This window comes from Lepidochelys kempii, chromosome 2 (assembly GCF_965140265.1).
Source record: "Lepidochelys kempii isolate rLepKem1 chromosome 2, rLepKem1.hap2, whole genome shotgun sequence".
Lineage (NCBI taxonomy): Eukaryota > Metazoa > Chordata > Testudines > Cheloniidae > Lepidochelys > Lepidochelys kempii.
In genome coordinates, this window is record NC_133257.1 from 7313729 (window position 1) to 7329482 (window position 15754).

General features: G+C 47.2%; 1 protein-coding gene across 12 annotated transcripts in view; it reads left to right on the plus strand.

Annotated features, from left to right (window-relative positions):
- The window catches only part of TSNARE1 (t-SNARE domain containing 1), a 695747-nt gene that overhangs the window by 263606 nt on the left and 416387 nt on the right, over positions 1-15754 (plus strand). For all 12 annotated transcript variants that reach the window (XM_073329996.1, XM_073329995.1, XM_073329988.1 and 9 more), the window contains one exon: positions 15413-15490. In XM_073329996.1, the coding sequence (XP_073186097.1) occupies positions 15413-15490 (78 nt within the window). The remainder of the gene's footprint in view (positions 1-15412; positions 15491-15754) is intronic.

Here is a 15754-nt window from a genome sequence, read left to right on the forward strand (position 1 = left end):
GGTAACTGTCTTTTCCTGAGGGTTACCCCTAGAAAAAGTTTATTCCCGCTGTGAGGTTGGAGTCATGGAGTCTCATGGTGAAAGAGGTCCCATGCTGGTGTTCACTCAAATGTTGATCAGTCTGTTTCTACCCATTTTCTTTGCCAAAGAATGGCTATTTGACAGGTGATTGCTCATCAACTTTGAAGACATCTGGCTAGAGGCGTCAGCTTGTCCTTTGTCTTTGAGAAACAGTCAAAATTTCCGCTTGTGTTTGTAACTTTACATGTAAAGTTGCTACATACGTGTCCTCATGATATTATTGATCAGGGAGTTATTAGTTTTCAAATAATATTTCATAAGGAATATTTTGTACAAAGATTATTACAGTTGCATGTAGGGTGTGACTGCAGGGGTGCATTTGGTCACAATCAGTTAATGCCAGTCAGCCTGGATTTATGGAGAGTAGATCCTGTCAAACTAACTCAATATCTCTTTTTGATGAAAATACAAGTTCGGTAAATAAAGATAATAGTGCTGACATAATACACTTAGATTTTTGTAAGGTGTTTGACTTGGTACCACGCAGTATGTTGATTAAAAAGTAGAATGATATAACATTAACATGGCATACATTAAATGAATCAAGAACTGGCTAATTGAGAGGGGAATTGTCATTGTGTGAGTGTGGGTGATTGGTTCTTGGCCCCATGCTATTTAACACTTTTATAAATGACATGGAAGAAAACCTAAAATTATCAGTGATAAAGTCTGAAGATGACATGAAAACTGGGGGGCTGAGTGTGTGTGTGTGTGGTAAATAATAAAGAGGACAATAAAATGTGTGTTTTAGTATGACTAATGTATATGTCTAGGAACAAAGAGTGCCAGCCATACTTACAGGATGGAGGACTCTATCCGGAGAAGCAGTGACTCTGAACAACTTTGGGGGGTCATGTGTAGATAATCAGCTGCACATGAGCTCCCACTGCTGTGCTGTGGCCAAAAAGGCTAGTGCGATGCATGAAGAGGGGAATCTCCAGTAGGAGCAGAGAGGTTATTTTACCTCTGTATTTGGCACTGGTGCAACCATTGCTGCAATGCTGTGTCCAGTTCAGGTGTCCACAATTCAAGAAGGATGTTGATAAATTGGAGAGGGGTCCAAGAAAAGACATGGGAATTATTAAAGGATTAGAAAGCATGCCTTATAGTGATAAACTCAAGGATCTCAATCTATTTAGCTTAACAAAGAGAATAGTAAGGAGTGACTTGATTACAGTCTGGAAGTAGCTACATGGGGAAGAAATATTTAATAATGGGCTCCTCAGTCTAGCAGAGAAAGGTATAAAACAATCCAATGGCTGAAAGTTGAAGCTAGAGAAATTGAGACTGGAAATAAGACACATTTTTAACAATGTGAGTAATTAACCATTGGAACAATGTGGTGGATTCTTCATTATGGAGAATTTTTAAATCTTGATTGGATGTTTTTTCCTAAATAATATGCACTAGGAATTATTTTGGGGAAGTTTCATGGCTTGTGTTGTATAGGAGGTCAGACTAGATAATCACAATGTTTCTTTCTGGCCTTGGAATCTATGTATCTATATCTTCTTTCCTTCAGAGATCAGAGCAAGACTCCTTTTTGGTAATATTCCTCTGAGAGCCTAGTTGCGGACAAGATGCTCCTTGAAATGAGCAGTATAGTCTAACTACTCTACCCATATATAAATATGAAGAGAACTCAGAGCATGGTCCATCTCCTGAATAATATTAGATTAGATGCAATGATAAAGGTTCCCTAGAACACACATAAAATTATCCATTTTATTGTGTGGTACATTAAAGCGCCAAGAGGTAAAGTGATTAGTGGAATGTGTCATTGGCAGAGCTGGGAAGAGAACGTAGGTGTCTTCATTCCTAGCCTTCTGCTCCAACCATTAGTCCCCACTGATAAGATGATATGGGGATGGCATAACTTGCACTACGTCCCTGGCAGTATCTATACCCTTCTAAAAGTTAAGGACAAGCAGGAGAAATATAGAAATGGCATGATTATAGAGTTAGTCATACACCTAGTACAGGTTGCTGTACTCTTCTTGTACAGCAGCTTATTAGCACATATGCTAAAGAAAGAAACAAAAGAGAATAAAAACAAGTTAATTAAAAATAACACAAGGCAGGTCTGATTGAACCTTGATTATAATCTGAAAATGTATTTATATTAATGTTTCCTTTTTTTATTCATAAGCCATTTCTTCTTGGTATGCAGAACTGTGTTCCTAAAGCTCAGTTCTGATTTGTTTACATGTGCTGAATTTCAAGGCAAGATATTTTGATGGGGGGAACACTGAGTCATTTTGAAATTGAACTGGACAAAGCACCCAAGGACATACTTTACTTTGACCATAGCATGGTCTTGATACCCTAAAAAGTCTTCTCCATCTCTAAGCTGTGATTTGAGTTCAGTACAAGTGGATGACATCCTAAAATCCACTGCCTGACACACTACAGTCATAGGAAATGTTGCTCCCTTCCTGGGTTGTATATACCACAAGGGCATGTTATCTATACAGTAAGGTGCCGGGAATGTCATTGTGAGTTACTGTGAAGCCTATTATGTCTGTGGTGTCAGTGGAAAGCAATGGAAGAAGATACAAGCATGGTTGTGGGCATGGATGGTGGGTATAAGAGGCTTAGGGAGGCAAAGCCTCCCCAAACGGGGCAAGAAATGCGGGATGCGGTGCACCTGCCTTTGGAGGCGCACTGGCCTGCCACCTTTGGAGCACCACCGCTAGAATCTCCCGAGAATTGGGGGAGCCACCGGCGTCCGGAGCATGGCCCCGCCTGCACTCCTGCTCAGTCTCTTCCCCCATGGCCCTGTCCCCTTCCGCCCCTTTCCCCTGAGGCCCCTCATTCCACCTCTCCTGCCCCCTCTGCCTCTTCCCCCTCCGAGGCTCTCCCTGCCCGTGGTTCTCTGGGGGAGGGGGCAGAGAGGTGCAAGCAGTGGGCGCTGGTCCTCGAGGAAGGGGGCAGAGAGCAGCAAGCCGCTAGCAGGGGAGCTTTGGGGGGAAGAGGTGGAGAGGGGGGTGGGGTCTCAGGGCAGAGCAGGGAAGAGACCGAGCGGTGGTGGAGCCTCGGGGTGGAGCAGGAGGTGGGGCCATGGCCTGTGCACTGTAGCCCCCCCATGCTAGGGAGCTTCTAGTGCTTGCACCCAGCCTTCCCGAATACAAGAGTAACGCACCATCTATGATGGAGGGCTCTTTTTTGTTCGGAGTATCACCAGGCTGAATCATCACTGGAGTTTGCAGTCTGTTACCATCCAGTTTTTTAGTTCTCAGCCATTTTGGCTTTATGGATTATGCCCATGTGGTGTGCAGCGACAGTAAGGCGTGTAACTATGCCATGCCAAGAGTCCTAGACCATTGTGGGAGCAGAAGAAACTCAACCAATCAGTACTTTTACTCTGCAACTAATTTGCATGCAGCGGTTTCATTGGTTGTATGAGGGAGACCACACAGATTGTAGATGACTTGGTCCCAGTGCCGTACCTTTGTGTCCACCTGCCACGCACACAGATCTCCCAAGACAACCCGCCTCGACACAAATCAACACAACCACCTACACCACAACACAATCAGCAATAACCCCAAATACACACAGCCCCTCACCGCAGCACGCACCCCTCTTTTGTCAGCTGCACAACTCCCCACAACTCTCCCAGCACAACATAAATCACACACAGAGTTTTGCCTTAGCGGTTGGTATCCATAGGGCCAACTGTGGTGCCCCCTTCATTGATGCGCTCATGCATCAGGATATCAGACCCTGCCAGCACTAGGCCCTCTCAGTTCCTTCTTGCCACCCGTGGTGGTTAGTTGGAGTGCCCTTCCTTGCATAGCAAGGGCTAGCGGTTTCAGCTCTTCTGACTTCGAGCCTTATGGCCTTGTAAATGGTTTGTTTATAGTAGTTAGTGTTAAGTAGTTGTTAAGTGTAGTTAGGAGTTAGAAGTCAGAGTCCCAGTGGGGACCTAGCCCCAGGCGGGGCATGCCCCAGTCTCCAGGGTTTAAACCCTGCATGGACTGTAACAGGCCTGTCAGTGACCCCCACAGCAGTTCCCTCAAGTGCCTGGGGGAATCACGTGTGAAGGACAAGTGTCGTATTTATAAAAGAATTTCAACTCAGGACTCAGAAAGAGCAGGATATTTGTTTGCATGCTCTCCTCATGGAGGCTGCCTTTCGTCTGGCTTCTGAGACGTCCTGCCAGGACTCGCCTAGTACCTCGGCCTTGATGTGCAGCGCACCCCCGGCACTGGTCTCCGCCCAGCACCGCTCCCCATCGCCGGCGCCCAGAAAGAAAACGAAGAAGCACTGCTCCCCAGCACTCAACAAGAAAGGCCGTGGGGCATCGTGCAAAGGACCTAGTTTGGGCCACCCTGCCACTCTGGAGCCATGCGGACGTGCCTCCTGAGCTGGGGCCCTTAGCCCCTTAAAGGATCCATCACCAACTTCCGGGAGCAGTAGGGGACCCAAACTTCTGGCGGCATTGATGCTTTTCGAAGCTCCCCCGGTGCTGAGAGAGCAGAGGCCTCTGCCTGTGCCGCAGGATGCGGTAGAGGCTCCCTTTGAGGGCAGGCCATCCCCTAAGGCCCCTCAGGGGGCAGTGGAGCGCCGCAGATCCCCCTATCGGCAGCGCTCTCCATCTCTGCGTCACAGATCTCCGGTGTCACAGCCCAGATCCTCTAGAGCTCGCCCTCGGTCACCGGCATCGTGATCCTGGTCCACGCCATCTCAGAGAGGATCACCCAGGGGGAGGCGTTGGTCTCCATTCTACTGGCACTGTTCATCCTCCCGCTGATCCTCCTCTAGACGCAGATCCCGGCACCTGCCCCATGGGAGCACTCCCCGTCGCGGTTCTGGTCCCCCTAGTCCAGGTTGTCTTGATACTGGCACCGATCCTCCCACTCAAAACACTGGTCTCCGGCAGCAATGGTCAGCAGGCAGACAAAGGCGTTGAAGGCCCCACCGTAGTCACCAGAAGGGGATTCCTCCAGCAATTCAGCCCCTCACCATGACCCCACCGGCGCAATTGGGCAACTGAGGCCATGTCGACTTCTACGGCATCGCCTTGGCAGCATGTCCAGTGGCCAGCGCAGTGGCCTTATTGGAGTGCTTGGGGCATGCAGGTGATGATGCCCCCTTCGCACCGCTCATCTGCTGTCACTTTGGAGCAACAGCTGGCGGCACCAGGCTTGGTGCATGAGAACCACTCGGAGGTTGGGTTAGAGGAGAGGGCACCCACCCCAAAACTCCGCCCCCCCCAGGGGATGATGCCCTGGGTTCCCGGAGTAGCCAGTCATGGGACCCTTGAGGGCCAGCTTTCTGAACGATTTTAAACACCAGGCCCTGCTTCGACGAGTGGCTGAGAACTTGGGCTTAGAGGTGGAGGAGATGGCTGAGCAGGCAGACACCTTGTTGAATGTCCTCTCAGCTTCCACCCCTGCCCATGTTGCACTAACAGTGCATGACGTGGTCCTGAAAATTGCCAAGGCCCTCTGGCAAACCCCGTCGTCCATCCCTCCCATCTCCCAAAAGGTTGAAAAGAAGTACTTCGTCCCAGCTAAAGGATTCGAGTACCTATTTCCCACCCACCTTCGCCCTCGCTGGTCGTCTCAACCAAACACTAGTTCAACACACAAAAATAGAGGCCAAAAGACTGGACCTTTTTAGGAGAGAGATTTATTCAACAGCTAGCATGCAATTCTGGATGGCGAACCATCAGGCCCTCTTGGCAGGTGCAATTTAATGTATGGGACTCCCTCCATAAGTTCGAGGAGTCCATCCCTCAGGGTCTGGCCCAGGAATTTGGCACCTTTGTGGAGGAGGGCACCGCGGCGGCTAGGTGCTCTCTCCAGATGGCGTGGGATGCGGTGGACTCGGCGATGAGGGGGGTCGCTTCGGCGGTGGTCTTGAGGCACAGTTCCTGGCTTCAGACCGCCGGCCTGTCCCAAGAGATGCAGACCTTTATCCAGGACTTCCCGTTCGATGGGAATGGTCTCTTTTCGGAGCAGACAGAAGCAAGGCTGCATGGGTTGAAGGACACTCAGCCCATCCTTCGCTCACTGGGCATGCGTACGCCTCAGTCTGCATGGAAGCAGTTCCAGCCGCCCCTGCCACCAAGGCCTTGTCAGCCTCATCAGGGGTCTGCAAGGAGAAGGGAGAGAGACATGAGCATTAGTCATCACTGCCCTTCCTCCTCCCGCTCACTGGCACAGCCCAGCCTGGTGAAGCATCCCGGGGGTCAGAAGCACTCATTTTGAAGGTGCGCTCAAGAACGATGGCCCTCAATTCCCCAGATCCACCTTGTTCTTTCCTCGACCGTGTTTGTCCCTGCCATTCAGCCTAGTCGCGGGTCACCTCGGACCGCTGCGTGCTGGACATAGTATCTTGGGGCTACACCCTGCAATTTTCAGTCACCCATCACTCCCACCCCCTCTCCTCCCTGTCCCTCTTCAGGGACCCTTCTCACGAGCAACTTCTTGTCCAAGAGGTTGAGAACCTCCTGCACCTCGGGCGGTGGAGGAGGTCCCTCGGGACATGAAGGGAAAAGGGTTCTTTTCCTGCTACTTCCTAAATGATCTGGAGGATGGTGTAGATTGCACTCTCAGCAAATTTGCGGATGATACTAAACTGGGAGGAGTGGTAGATACGCTGGAGGGGAGGGATAGGATACAGAAGGACCTAGACAAATTGGAGGATTGGGCCAAAAGAAATCTGATGAGGTTCAATAAGGATAAGTGCAGGGTCCTGCACTTAGGACGGAAGAACCCAATGCACAGCTACAGACTAGGGACCGAATGGCTAGGCAGCAGTTCTGCGGAAAAGGACCTAGGGGTGACAGTGGATGAGAAGCTGGATATGAGTCAGCAGTGTGCCCTTGTTGCCAAGAAGGCCAATGGCATTTTGGGATGTATAAGTAGGGGCATAGCGAGCAGATCGAGGGACGTGATCGTTCCCCTCTATTCGACATTGGTGAGGCCTCATCTGGAGTACTGTGTCCAGTTTTGGGCCCCACACTACAAGAAGGATGTGGATAAATTGGAGAGAGTCCAGCGAAGGGCAACAAAAATGATTAGGGGTCTAGAACACATGAGTTATGAGGAGAGGCTGAGGGAGCTGGGATTGTTTAGCCTGCAGAAGAGAAGAATGAGGGGGGATTTGATAGCTGCTTTCAACTACCTGAAAGGGGGTTCCAAAGAGGATGGCTCTAGACTGTTCTCAATGGTAGCAGATGACAGAACGAGGAGTAATGGTCTCAAGTTGCAGTGGGGGAGGTTTAGATTGGATATTAGGAAAAACTTTTTCACTAAGAGGGTGGTGAAACACTGGAATGCGTTACCTAGGGAGGTGGTAGAATCTCCTTCCTTAGAGGTTTTTAAGGTCAGGCTTGACAAAGCCCTGGCTGGGATGATTTAACTGGGAATTGGTCCTGCTTCGAGCAGGGGGTTGGACTAGATGACCTTCTGGGGTCCCTTCCAACCCTGATATTCTATGATTCTATGATTCTAATCCCGAGAGCAAAAGGGGGCCTCAGCTTCATTCAGGGCACGCACGCACCTAGAATGGAATGGACACAAGTGACACATCTCAAAGAATAACAGTTACGCAAGGTTGGTAACCGTTTGTTTTTAATCATTACTGGAATTCGTGGTCTGTAACTGGCCAATTTTTAAGTTCTCAGCCACTTTCAGCTCTTCTACACACATGACTTTAAAATTACACCCATGCGACAGCACTGCCTTTCAGCCATGAGTGGGTGTTTAAGTTTTTAATCAAAATCTGCTCTGATAGGTTATTGTCTTCAAAGGCTGGCTAAAAGAGTAATATTTTGGGGAAAAACCCTTGCATTGATGCATCTTGTTTATTAAATCTATAATCTGTGTATTCCTTTCTTCTTCTTTTCTTCTTTTTTCTATTATGGTAGCATCTAGGAGCCCCAGTCAAGTATTAGGTCCCAGTTGTGCTATGCACTAAGCAAATACAGAACAAAGAGATGCTCCTGTCTGCAACAGCTTACAATCTAAGTAACACTTTGTGTGCTGAAATTATAATGAGAGTGATGCAGGGCAAGCACAATTTTTGTTTACTTTTTTCAAGGCAGGACAAAGTAATAACTAGACCATTCCCGACAGGCCTTCGTCTCCATCATTGGAGGTTTTTAAGAATGGGTTAGACCGGGGTGGGCAAACTACGGCCCGCGGGCAGAATCCAGCCCATGAGCCATTTAGCCAGCCCGTGAGCTCCCGCTGGGGAGCAGGGTCTGGGGCTTTTCCCACTCTTGGCGCTCTAGCCAGGGCGCTGGGTCAGGAGCCGCACCACACGGATTGGCCCCGCTCTGGCACTCTACCCGGGGTGCAGGGTTGGGGGCTGCTCCACGTGGCTCCTGGAAGCCGCACCATGGCCCTGCTCCGGCTCCTACGTGTTCTAATGGCCCCCTCCAGTGCTGCAATGGGAGCTGCGGGGCAGTGCACACGGACAGGGCAGCGTGCAGAGCCACTTGGCCGCGCCTCCACATAGGAGTCAGAGAAGGGACATGCCACTGCTTCCAGGAGCCGCTTGAGGTAAGCGCCACTTGGAGCCTGCACCCCTGAGCCTCTCCCCATGCCCAAACCCCCTGCCCCACCCCTGATCCCCCTCTCCCTCTCCAAACCCCTCGATCCCAGCCTGGAGCAACCTCGTGTACCCCAAACCTCTCATCCCCAGCCCCACCCCAGAGCCTGCACCCCCAGCCAGAACCTGCACCACTTCCTGCACCCCTCCCCCAGCCCTGATCCCCCTCCTGCCTTCCGAACCCTTTGGTCCCAGCCCAGAGCACCGTCTTATACCCGAAACTCCTCAGCACCACCCCAGAGCTCGCACTGCCAGCTGGAGCCCTCACCCCCCCCCTCACCCTACTCCCCTGCCCCAGCCCGAAGCCCCCTCCCACACTCTGAACTCCTCATTTCTGGTCCCACCCCCAAGCCCACACCCCCAACCAGAGCCCTCACTCACTCCCTCACCCCAACCCCAATTTCGTGAGCATTCATGACCTACCATACAATTGCTATTCCCCGATGTGGCCCTCAGGCCAAAAAGTTTGCCCACCCCTGCGTTAGACAAACGCCTTTCAGAAGTGGCCTAGTCATTACTTCGTCCTGCCTTGAGTTCCGGGGACTGAACTAGATAACCTGTTGAAATCCCTTCTAATCCTACACTTCTACGATTCTTTGACACTTATTTCAATCAAATCTTCTTAATAATAAAGTGGATCTCCAACACCTTGTAACAGTAGACTCTGAAAAGATTAGGTATCATTTTACCCTACCTTTCTGCCTTCTTCACTGTACTGTTTGAACACCTTAATACACATTGCATCAACTAACCTCATGGTCTAGTCTGGTTTCCTCCCTGCTTCCCAGAGACCACCGTTCTTGTTCTCCCTACCATATGTACTGCTTTTCCCTCTCCATTTTTTTTTTTTTGGTCTTGTCCTTCTTTACCTCCCCCTGTCATCTTCTATCTTTTTGGGTTTAGTTTAATACAGCTGAGGTGAAGAAGTCAGTTTCTTTTTTGCTCGGAAGACCTTGAGGCTAAAGGAAAGTTGCAGAGCCGTAGGCCAACTTCCAGGGGCCTCATGAGTTTGATCCTATACAGGGACAGTTTCATCGGCCCAGCAGAGTGTGACTTTCTTTGGAGATTGTGGTCTTTGGGAGCATGTTGTTGTCTTAGACAGTGTTGGCCAATGCCATGGAGAGCCTTAAAGATGCAAATTGAAACCTTGTGTTCTGTGGGAAGCCAGGGTAGTGTGGGAAGCCAGGATAGTGAGCAGAATGTTGGGGGCAGTGGGGGAGCGAGAGCCATTCCAGATAACCTCTGGTCTCCAGTGCTCCAGAAAACTGAAGCCTTTTTAATATCGGTGTGTTCAATCCTGTTAGTAATGTGAGTTGCGCTAATTCAGCCAGTTTGTCCTGATGATGTGAATCACAATGGCCAGTTCGTTGTCCAGCAGTTTAGGGCACTGATTCCTTACAGGCTGAAGATGGAAGAAGTTGTTTCTGGACGCTGTGGCTATTTGAGTGTTCAGGCAGTTCATATAGATCCTGTGGCTATGAACTAAGATAACCGCAGGCATCCCCCTTCAACACAGGATGCTGCAACGATGGTAGCTAAATCTTGCAGATGTTTTTTCCCCTCTTTCTGGCATCATTCATCTTGCCCACGTTCATTTTGAGCCAGCTGCCTTTCACATACATGCTGATCTCATACCGACACGGAGAACTTCAAAACATCAATATGGTTTTAGATGCCTAAACTTTAGTCACCCACATGCACAAACATGGACATGTCTCTGTGGGTCCCGTCTGTAAAATGGGGATAATAGCCATGCTTCAGAGAGGTATTGTGAGGATAAAAACATTGTGAGTGGCTCAGCTACTATAGCAATGAGGGCCACATAAGTATCCTGGGTAGAGAGATTTAACAATTGTCCCTCTCCCTTTCTTCATACCAGTTACTATAATTATCAGTCTCTTTCTCTCCAACCTTCTAGATCTTTCAGGTTTGGTACAAAAATAAGTTCATGAAGGCAGCTGATTACACCAGGCTGCAGAAAAGCCACTAGCAACTGTAAATTAGTGTGAAATAATTAATAGGCCTGAATGATTAGCATTGGCTACCCTGGCAATTTTAATTAGTAATAGGGAAGTTCTTGTAGATGCCTGCACCAATTTTTGTGGTCTTTGACCTGTACTGGATCCAGTTTGATGTTCTTTACAATACAGATCAGAAAAGACAAGACATAAGCCTGCTTTGGCTCCAGATCTGACTTGTTTTCAAGATGAACCGAAAGAGGTTTCCAAGACCCCCAGACTTCTGTTTTCCCTCCCACAGTTGATGTCAATAACAGCTGGAGCTAATGACTGATTTACACAGTGCCTGTCAGCCTGAAGGATCCCAGTGTGCATGGCAAGCTGTAGATCTAGGAATCACTTCTACCACGGGTGAAATACACGGGGTGAAACAGACCAAATGTTGGTAAACATGAGAATGAGAGCTGTGAACTCCTGAGTTATTGCTCCTTCCAAGCTCTGACTCTGACTCCCTCTGTGGCAAATCACTCCACCAGTCCTTGTCTACAGGAGCATAATATTTTTCTCCCTCATATAGGATTAGTTAGTTAATGTATTTGGATGATGAGATCTGCATAGGGCCTGACATTTGATCTACCTGAAAAGTGCCTTGTTCATTCCATATATAAAACCTGCCGTGCTGTAGTGTTTGTTTGTTTTTTTAATATACTTAAAGGCTCTTGGTTTCTCTTGAAAACCTCACATGGAACATCATCCAGTTCTTAAATGTAAATGTATTTCATCTCCTTATTAAGATGGGGAAAATAAGGCAGTGAGATCAAATGGCAGCGACTCTGGAATGGAACTCATGTTACTTCGTTTCTGTTCTCAGCCCTGCCACTGCCCTGTTGTTTGACCTCACACTAGTCCCTTCACCTGTATCTCTTTCCAGTCTCTGTCTTGTCTATTTCGATTGTAAGCTTTCTGGGGCACGGCCTGTCTCTCACTGCGTGTATGAAGAGTGTTAGCACAATGGGGCACTGATCTCATTTGGGTCCCATACATGTTGTTGTAATACAAATAAACAATTACAAATACTTTTAAAAGAACCCCTCCTACCATTTTGGTGTGATCAATTGAAACTAGGATTTACATTCTACCATCTGCAGCAAAGTGAACTATTAAGCACTCACTATTTTCAGGGCTTTTCAAATGCTTCGGATCACATTTTCAGGGGACTATGTTTCCATAAAATTGCACGCAGACACATTTTGCTCACTCATATTGGTTAGCTGGGTGCTGAAACGCCTGGTTCATACACACACATGTGATGGCATGTGCAGTTTGGTGGGGAAACGTTCTGAGGCTTGTTCGAAACCGTGGAACAAAAATCACAAGCACCCATGTTGGCTGCTGCTACTTTAGAAAGTTGAGAAAATAGAAATAATTGAAATGCTGTATTCCAAATGTGAGATGCAAAAAGTGGTAGCAATGGAAGTTGTTTATTTTTCTTGATGCCTTCCAAGGGGATGATGCCAACAAGTGAATGGAAAAGGAAAAAAAAATAATTGGAGACTAAAGTGGAGGAGAATTGATTTGCACATGTGTTTCTGCAACACTTGTACCGAAAACTCCATGCTGCCTTTAATATCTCAGCTATAATTACAATTCACCTTTCCTCATTCGTGGCACTGAACTGTATTAGCATCAGGGCATGCAAAATATTTACTGCATATTGGCAACCCCATAGTTCATCTCGGTGAATCGTAATATTTTAACACTGTGCTTTATGAAGTCTGAAGCATATAATTTTTATTAGCCACAACTGTCTTTCTTGTTCTCCCCCTCCCTTTCTTTTTATGGTGTCAGTAAGTATCTGAGCTGTGGCATCTCCACTTCACTTGGCAATGTGGATGTGTTCTTTTGAAATTGCTTTTTTCAATAGGGAACTTGTACTTGTTACTCTCGCTGTTGCAGCCCTCCTGAACAGTCACAGGGTGAGAATCGCTTCTCCACATGTGTAAACTCTAAACTGCATCTGAGGTTTAAAGCTAAAATAGCACAACCTCAAAAATAAACAATGAAATTGCCGTTGTGTTACAGTAGGAGATGTGGGGCTGCAGATGGGGTCAAGAAATATCAAGCAGGTTCCAGCCTGTTTAACAGATCAGCACTTCACAATACATTGTACTCCTTATTAAATTTGTGGCAGCTTTCTAGCTGATGTTGAAGATGTTTTGTTTAGAGGTGGTTCCCTTTCTCCATTGCATATCTGAGGGTTCAGCATGTGTGTCTTGTTAGTCCTATTATAACTAATCTAATTATGTTTCTGGCCCCATTATCATAGTGTTTGAGCATCTTACAATCTTTAATATATTTATCCTCATAACTCACCCCTGTGAGTCAGGGCAGTGCTATTATCTTCATTTTACAGGTGGAAAAGTGACTTGCCAAAGGTCACACAGGGAGTATGTAGCAGAGCAGGGAATCAAACCCAGGTCTCCCAAGTCAGCGTCCTAACTGCTGAGCAATCCTTATGCTCTTCCTCTGGTCTTAACTTTCAGAACATTGCGTCGATCAGTAAGGTATCTACAAAAGTGTTTCTTCCCTCTCACATTTCATGATCTCCAATATGCAGGCATATGTTGCTCCCACATCTGATGGAATCATCCTAAATCCCGCTTTCGGGGTGATTCAGCATTTAAATGGATCCTTGTAAACTCCTGCTGGTTGATTTTACTCCTGCAGGATGGTCCCTCTACAGAAGCCCATGAACCACTCTGGTCCATGCTGTTTGGGGAATTTAATGGAATACTAACTGTGTTTCAGTGAGTACTGTTCTAGTTGTGGGTTGTCAGCGTTTTCACTTTGGGGACTAAGCTGTCTTTCACCAGACACGCCTGTCTGAGTACATCTCAGTTTGCTTGGGTCCCGATTCAGTAATGAACTTAATCATGTACCTAACTATAAGTACACGAGTAGACCTATGCAGGGACCTTCCTGAATCAGGGACCATGTTGTAATGTCACCCACAGTTCTGACGCCCTCAGCAAAGAACTAAAGGGCTAATAATGCACTATTAAAAATTTTGCCATTGACTTAATGGGAACTGGATCAGGCTGTGAATGAATTAAATTTCTGGGGAGAGAGTTAAGCATGACCTGATTACTTCTGTTCCGTAATTCCTGGCTTTTGCAAGTTAGAATGAAAATATAAGGGACAAGTTAAAGGAATTGAATTATGAGGAAGGAATTAAAAAATTAACCATGTACCTCTTAGTGAAATGCCAGCTAAAGTAAATCATGGGGATGCCTGTTCAAACTTGCTCCTACCCCTCCTTTTTTGCTATTGAGGCTGTGAGGACATTGATGGGATAGGGATTTTCATATAAATTTAAAGGTGGGAAATGGGAAAACTCTGGTTCATACCAGCTGGTGCCACCTTCTGCTCAGGGACAGATATAGGCATGTTCTTTCATAACTGGGTGCTAACAGAAGGGATTCAGGCAGACCAGTAAGCGAGGTGGAGGTCACCAGGGACTACAGCACAGCTGATTGCTGCCAGCTGGCTATCTGGTTGCTGCATATGCGGGCAGGCACAAGGAATCGGGAGCAGAAGGAAGATGAAAATCCCACCTGGAGAGACTGGGATGGAGAGTCTGTTGGGGCCAGGAGATGGGGAAAGGTTTGCCTGGGGAGGTCAGTGTTTTTTTAGGGGGGAGCATGAAATTAGAGGTTCAGCACCATATTTGGCCTTCATCCACCCTATCTCTTAGGGGTGTGGGTGTGAGCCCATGTATGTATACACAAAGAGGCCTGTTAAACTGTAATCCAATTCTGCAAAGAGACATTGTAAGGAAGGCATTGTGTTCATTTCTCATTGGTTGCCTTTATCGAATATGCTCACTCTCTCTCTAAAAGAAGTCCTTGCTAATTGCCGCGCCTTCAAATGCTCCCTTGTTCAGGGTCAAGCTGGATTCTTACTTTCTCACACCTGCCTGACTTCTTGACAGGAACGTTGTGGGTGAGTTATGTTTAAAGACTGCTTTGATGATTGAGGATCTGAGTTTTCAGCCTAGCCTCAACTAGTCTGGTGGGTGCACATGGTTGTGTCGTGTCTCAGATTAAATAATAAATGCATCAGGGTGGGAGGCTAGTTTTACTGTGTATTTGTACAGCACCTAGCACAATGGGGCAATGATTCTAAAAGGGTCTTATACAAATATTTAGATAATCACAGTGTTGCATGTGCAACATGTGGCTACAATCAGGGAATCGGAGGTGAGATTTTCAGAGCCACCATTGGAGTTGGATGTCCTATTCCTATTCATTTGTATGGGAATGTGTGCATCCAGATGCCTTAGGCAGCTCGGAAACTATCAGCCTAGGTGCCTAAATAGAATCACTTGCCTCCAAAATAATTGTGGGTGAAAACTGCACTACAGTTGATTGTGCCTGCAAATTCTGGGCACATAAAGAAAGGCAGCCTATAAAAACCTGCCCCTGTAAATGCTCTGTCTCCGCTCCATAGCCTGTTGATGTCAGTGGAGGGATTCCCCTTTACCTCAATGAGGTTGTATTTGGGCCTATAATTGTTAGAACCAGTGTTTCACTTTCAGCCCATTAACTTTCAGAGGTAACTGTGTGTTTGTTAAATATGTACAACCACCACAACAAAGTATAGGGAGAAAGCTATGATAAATGTCCCTCTCTTTGGTGCATGCTGGTTCAGAGACTCTGCTCTGATGTTAGTCTCTTGCTAAGCAAGGCACGGCGATACGCTGGCCAGATGTATTAACATGCGCTCTCCTACTTGTCTTGTTGCAGCCACGCAGATCGATCCCAACGAACTCCAGGAATTGTTTCAGGAAACTTCAGCCAACATCTTCCGAATTAACTCCAATGGTGCGTATAATGAAAGGCTTCCTAGTCAATTGTATGCAGTCCTGCTGATGACTTGTAAGCATGTATACCGCGTTCAGCAAGCCCTCTTGTCAGGGAGCAGATATTAATGCATTTTTGCTGATTGGCCTCATGAGCTCCAGCACACGTACAATACACTTTTCTTTATAAGATGTAAAAATATTCCCCCATATGTTGCATTAAATAGGCAGAGAGATATTCCCATCCTTACTGAGATGGCATCCTTTTCTATTTTTAATTATATCA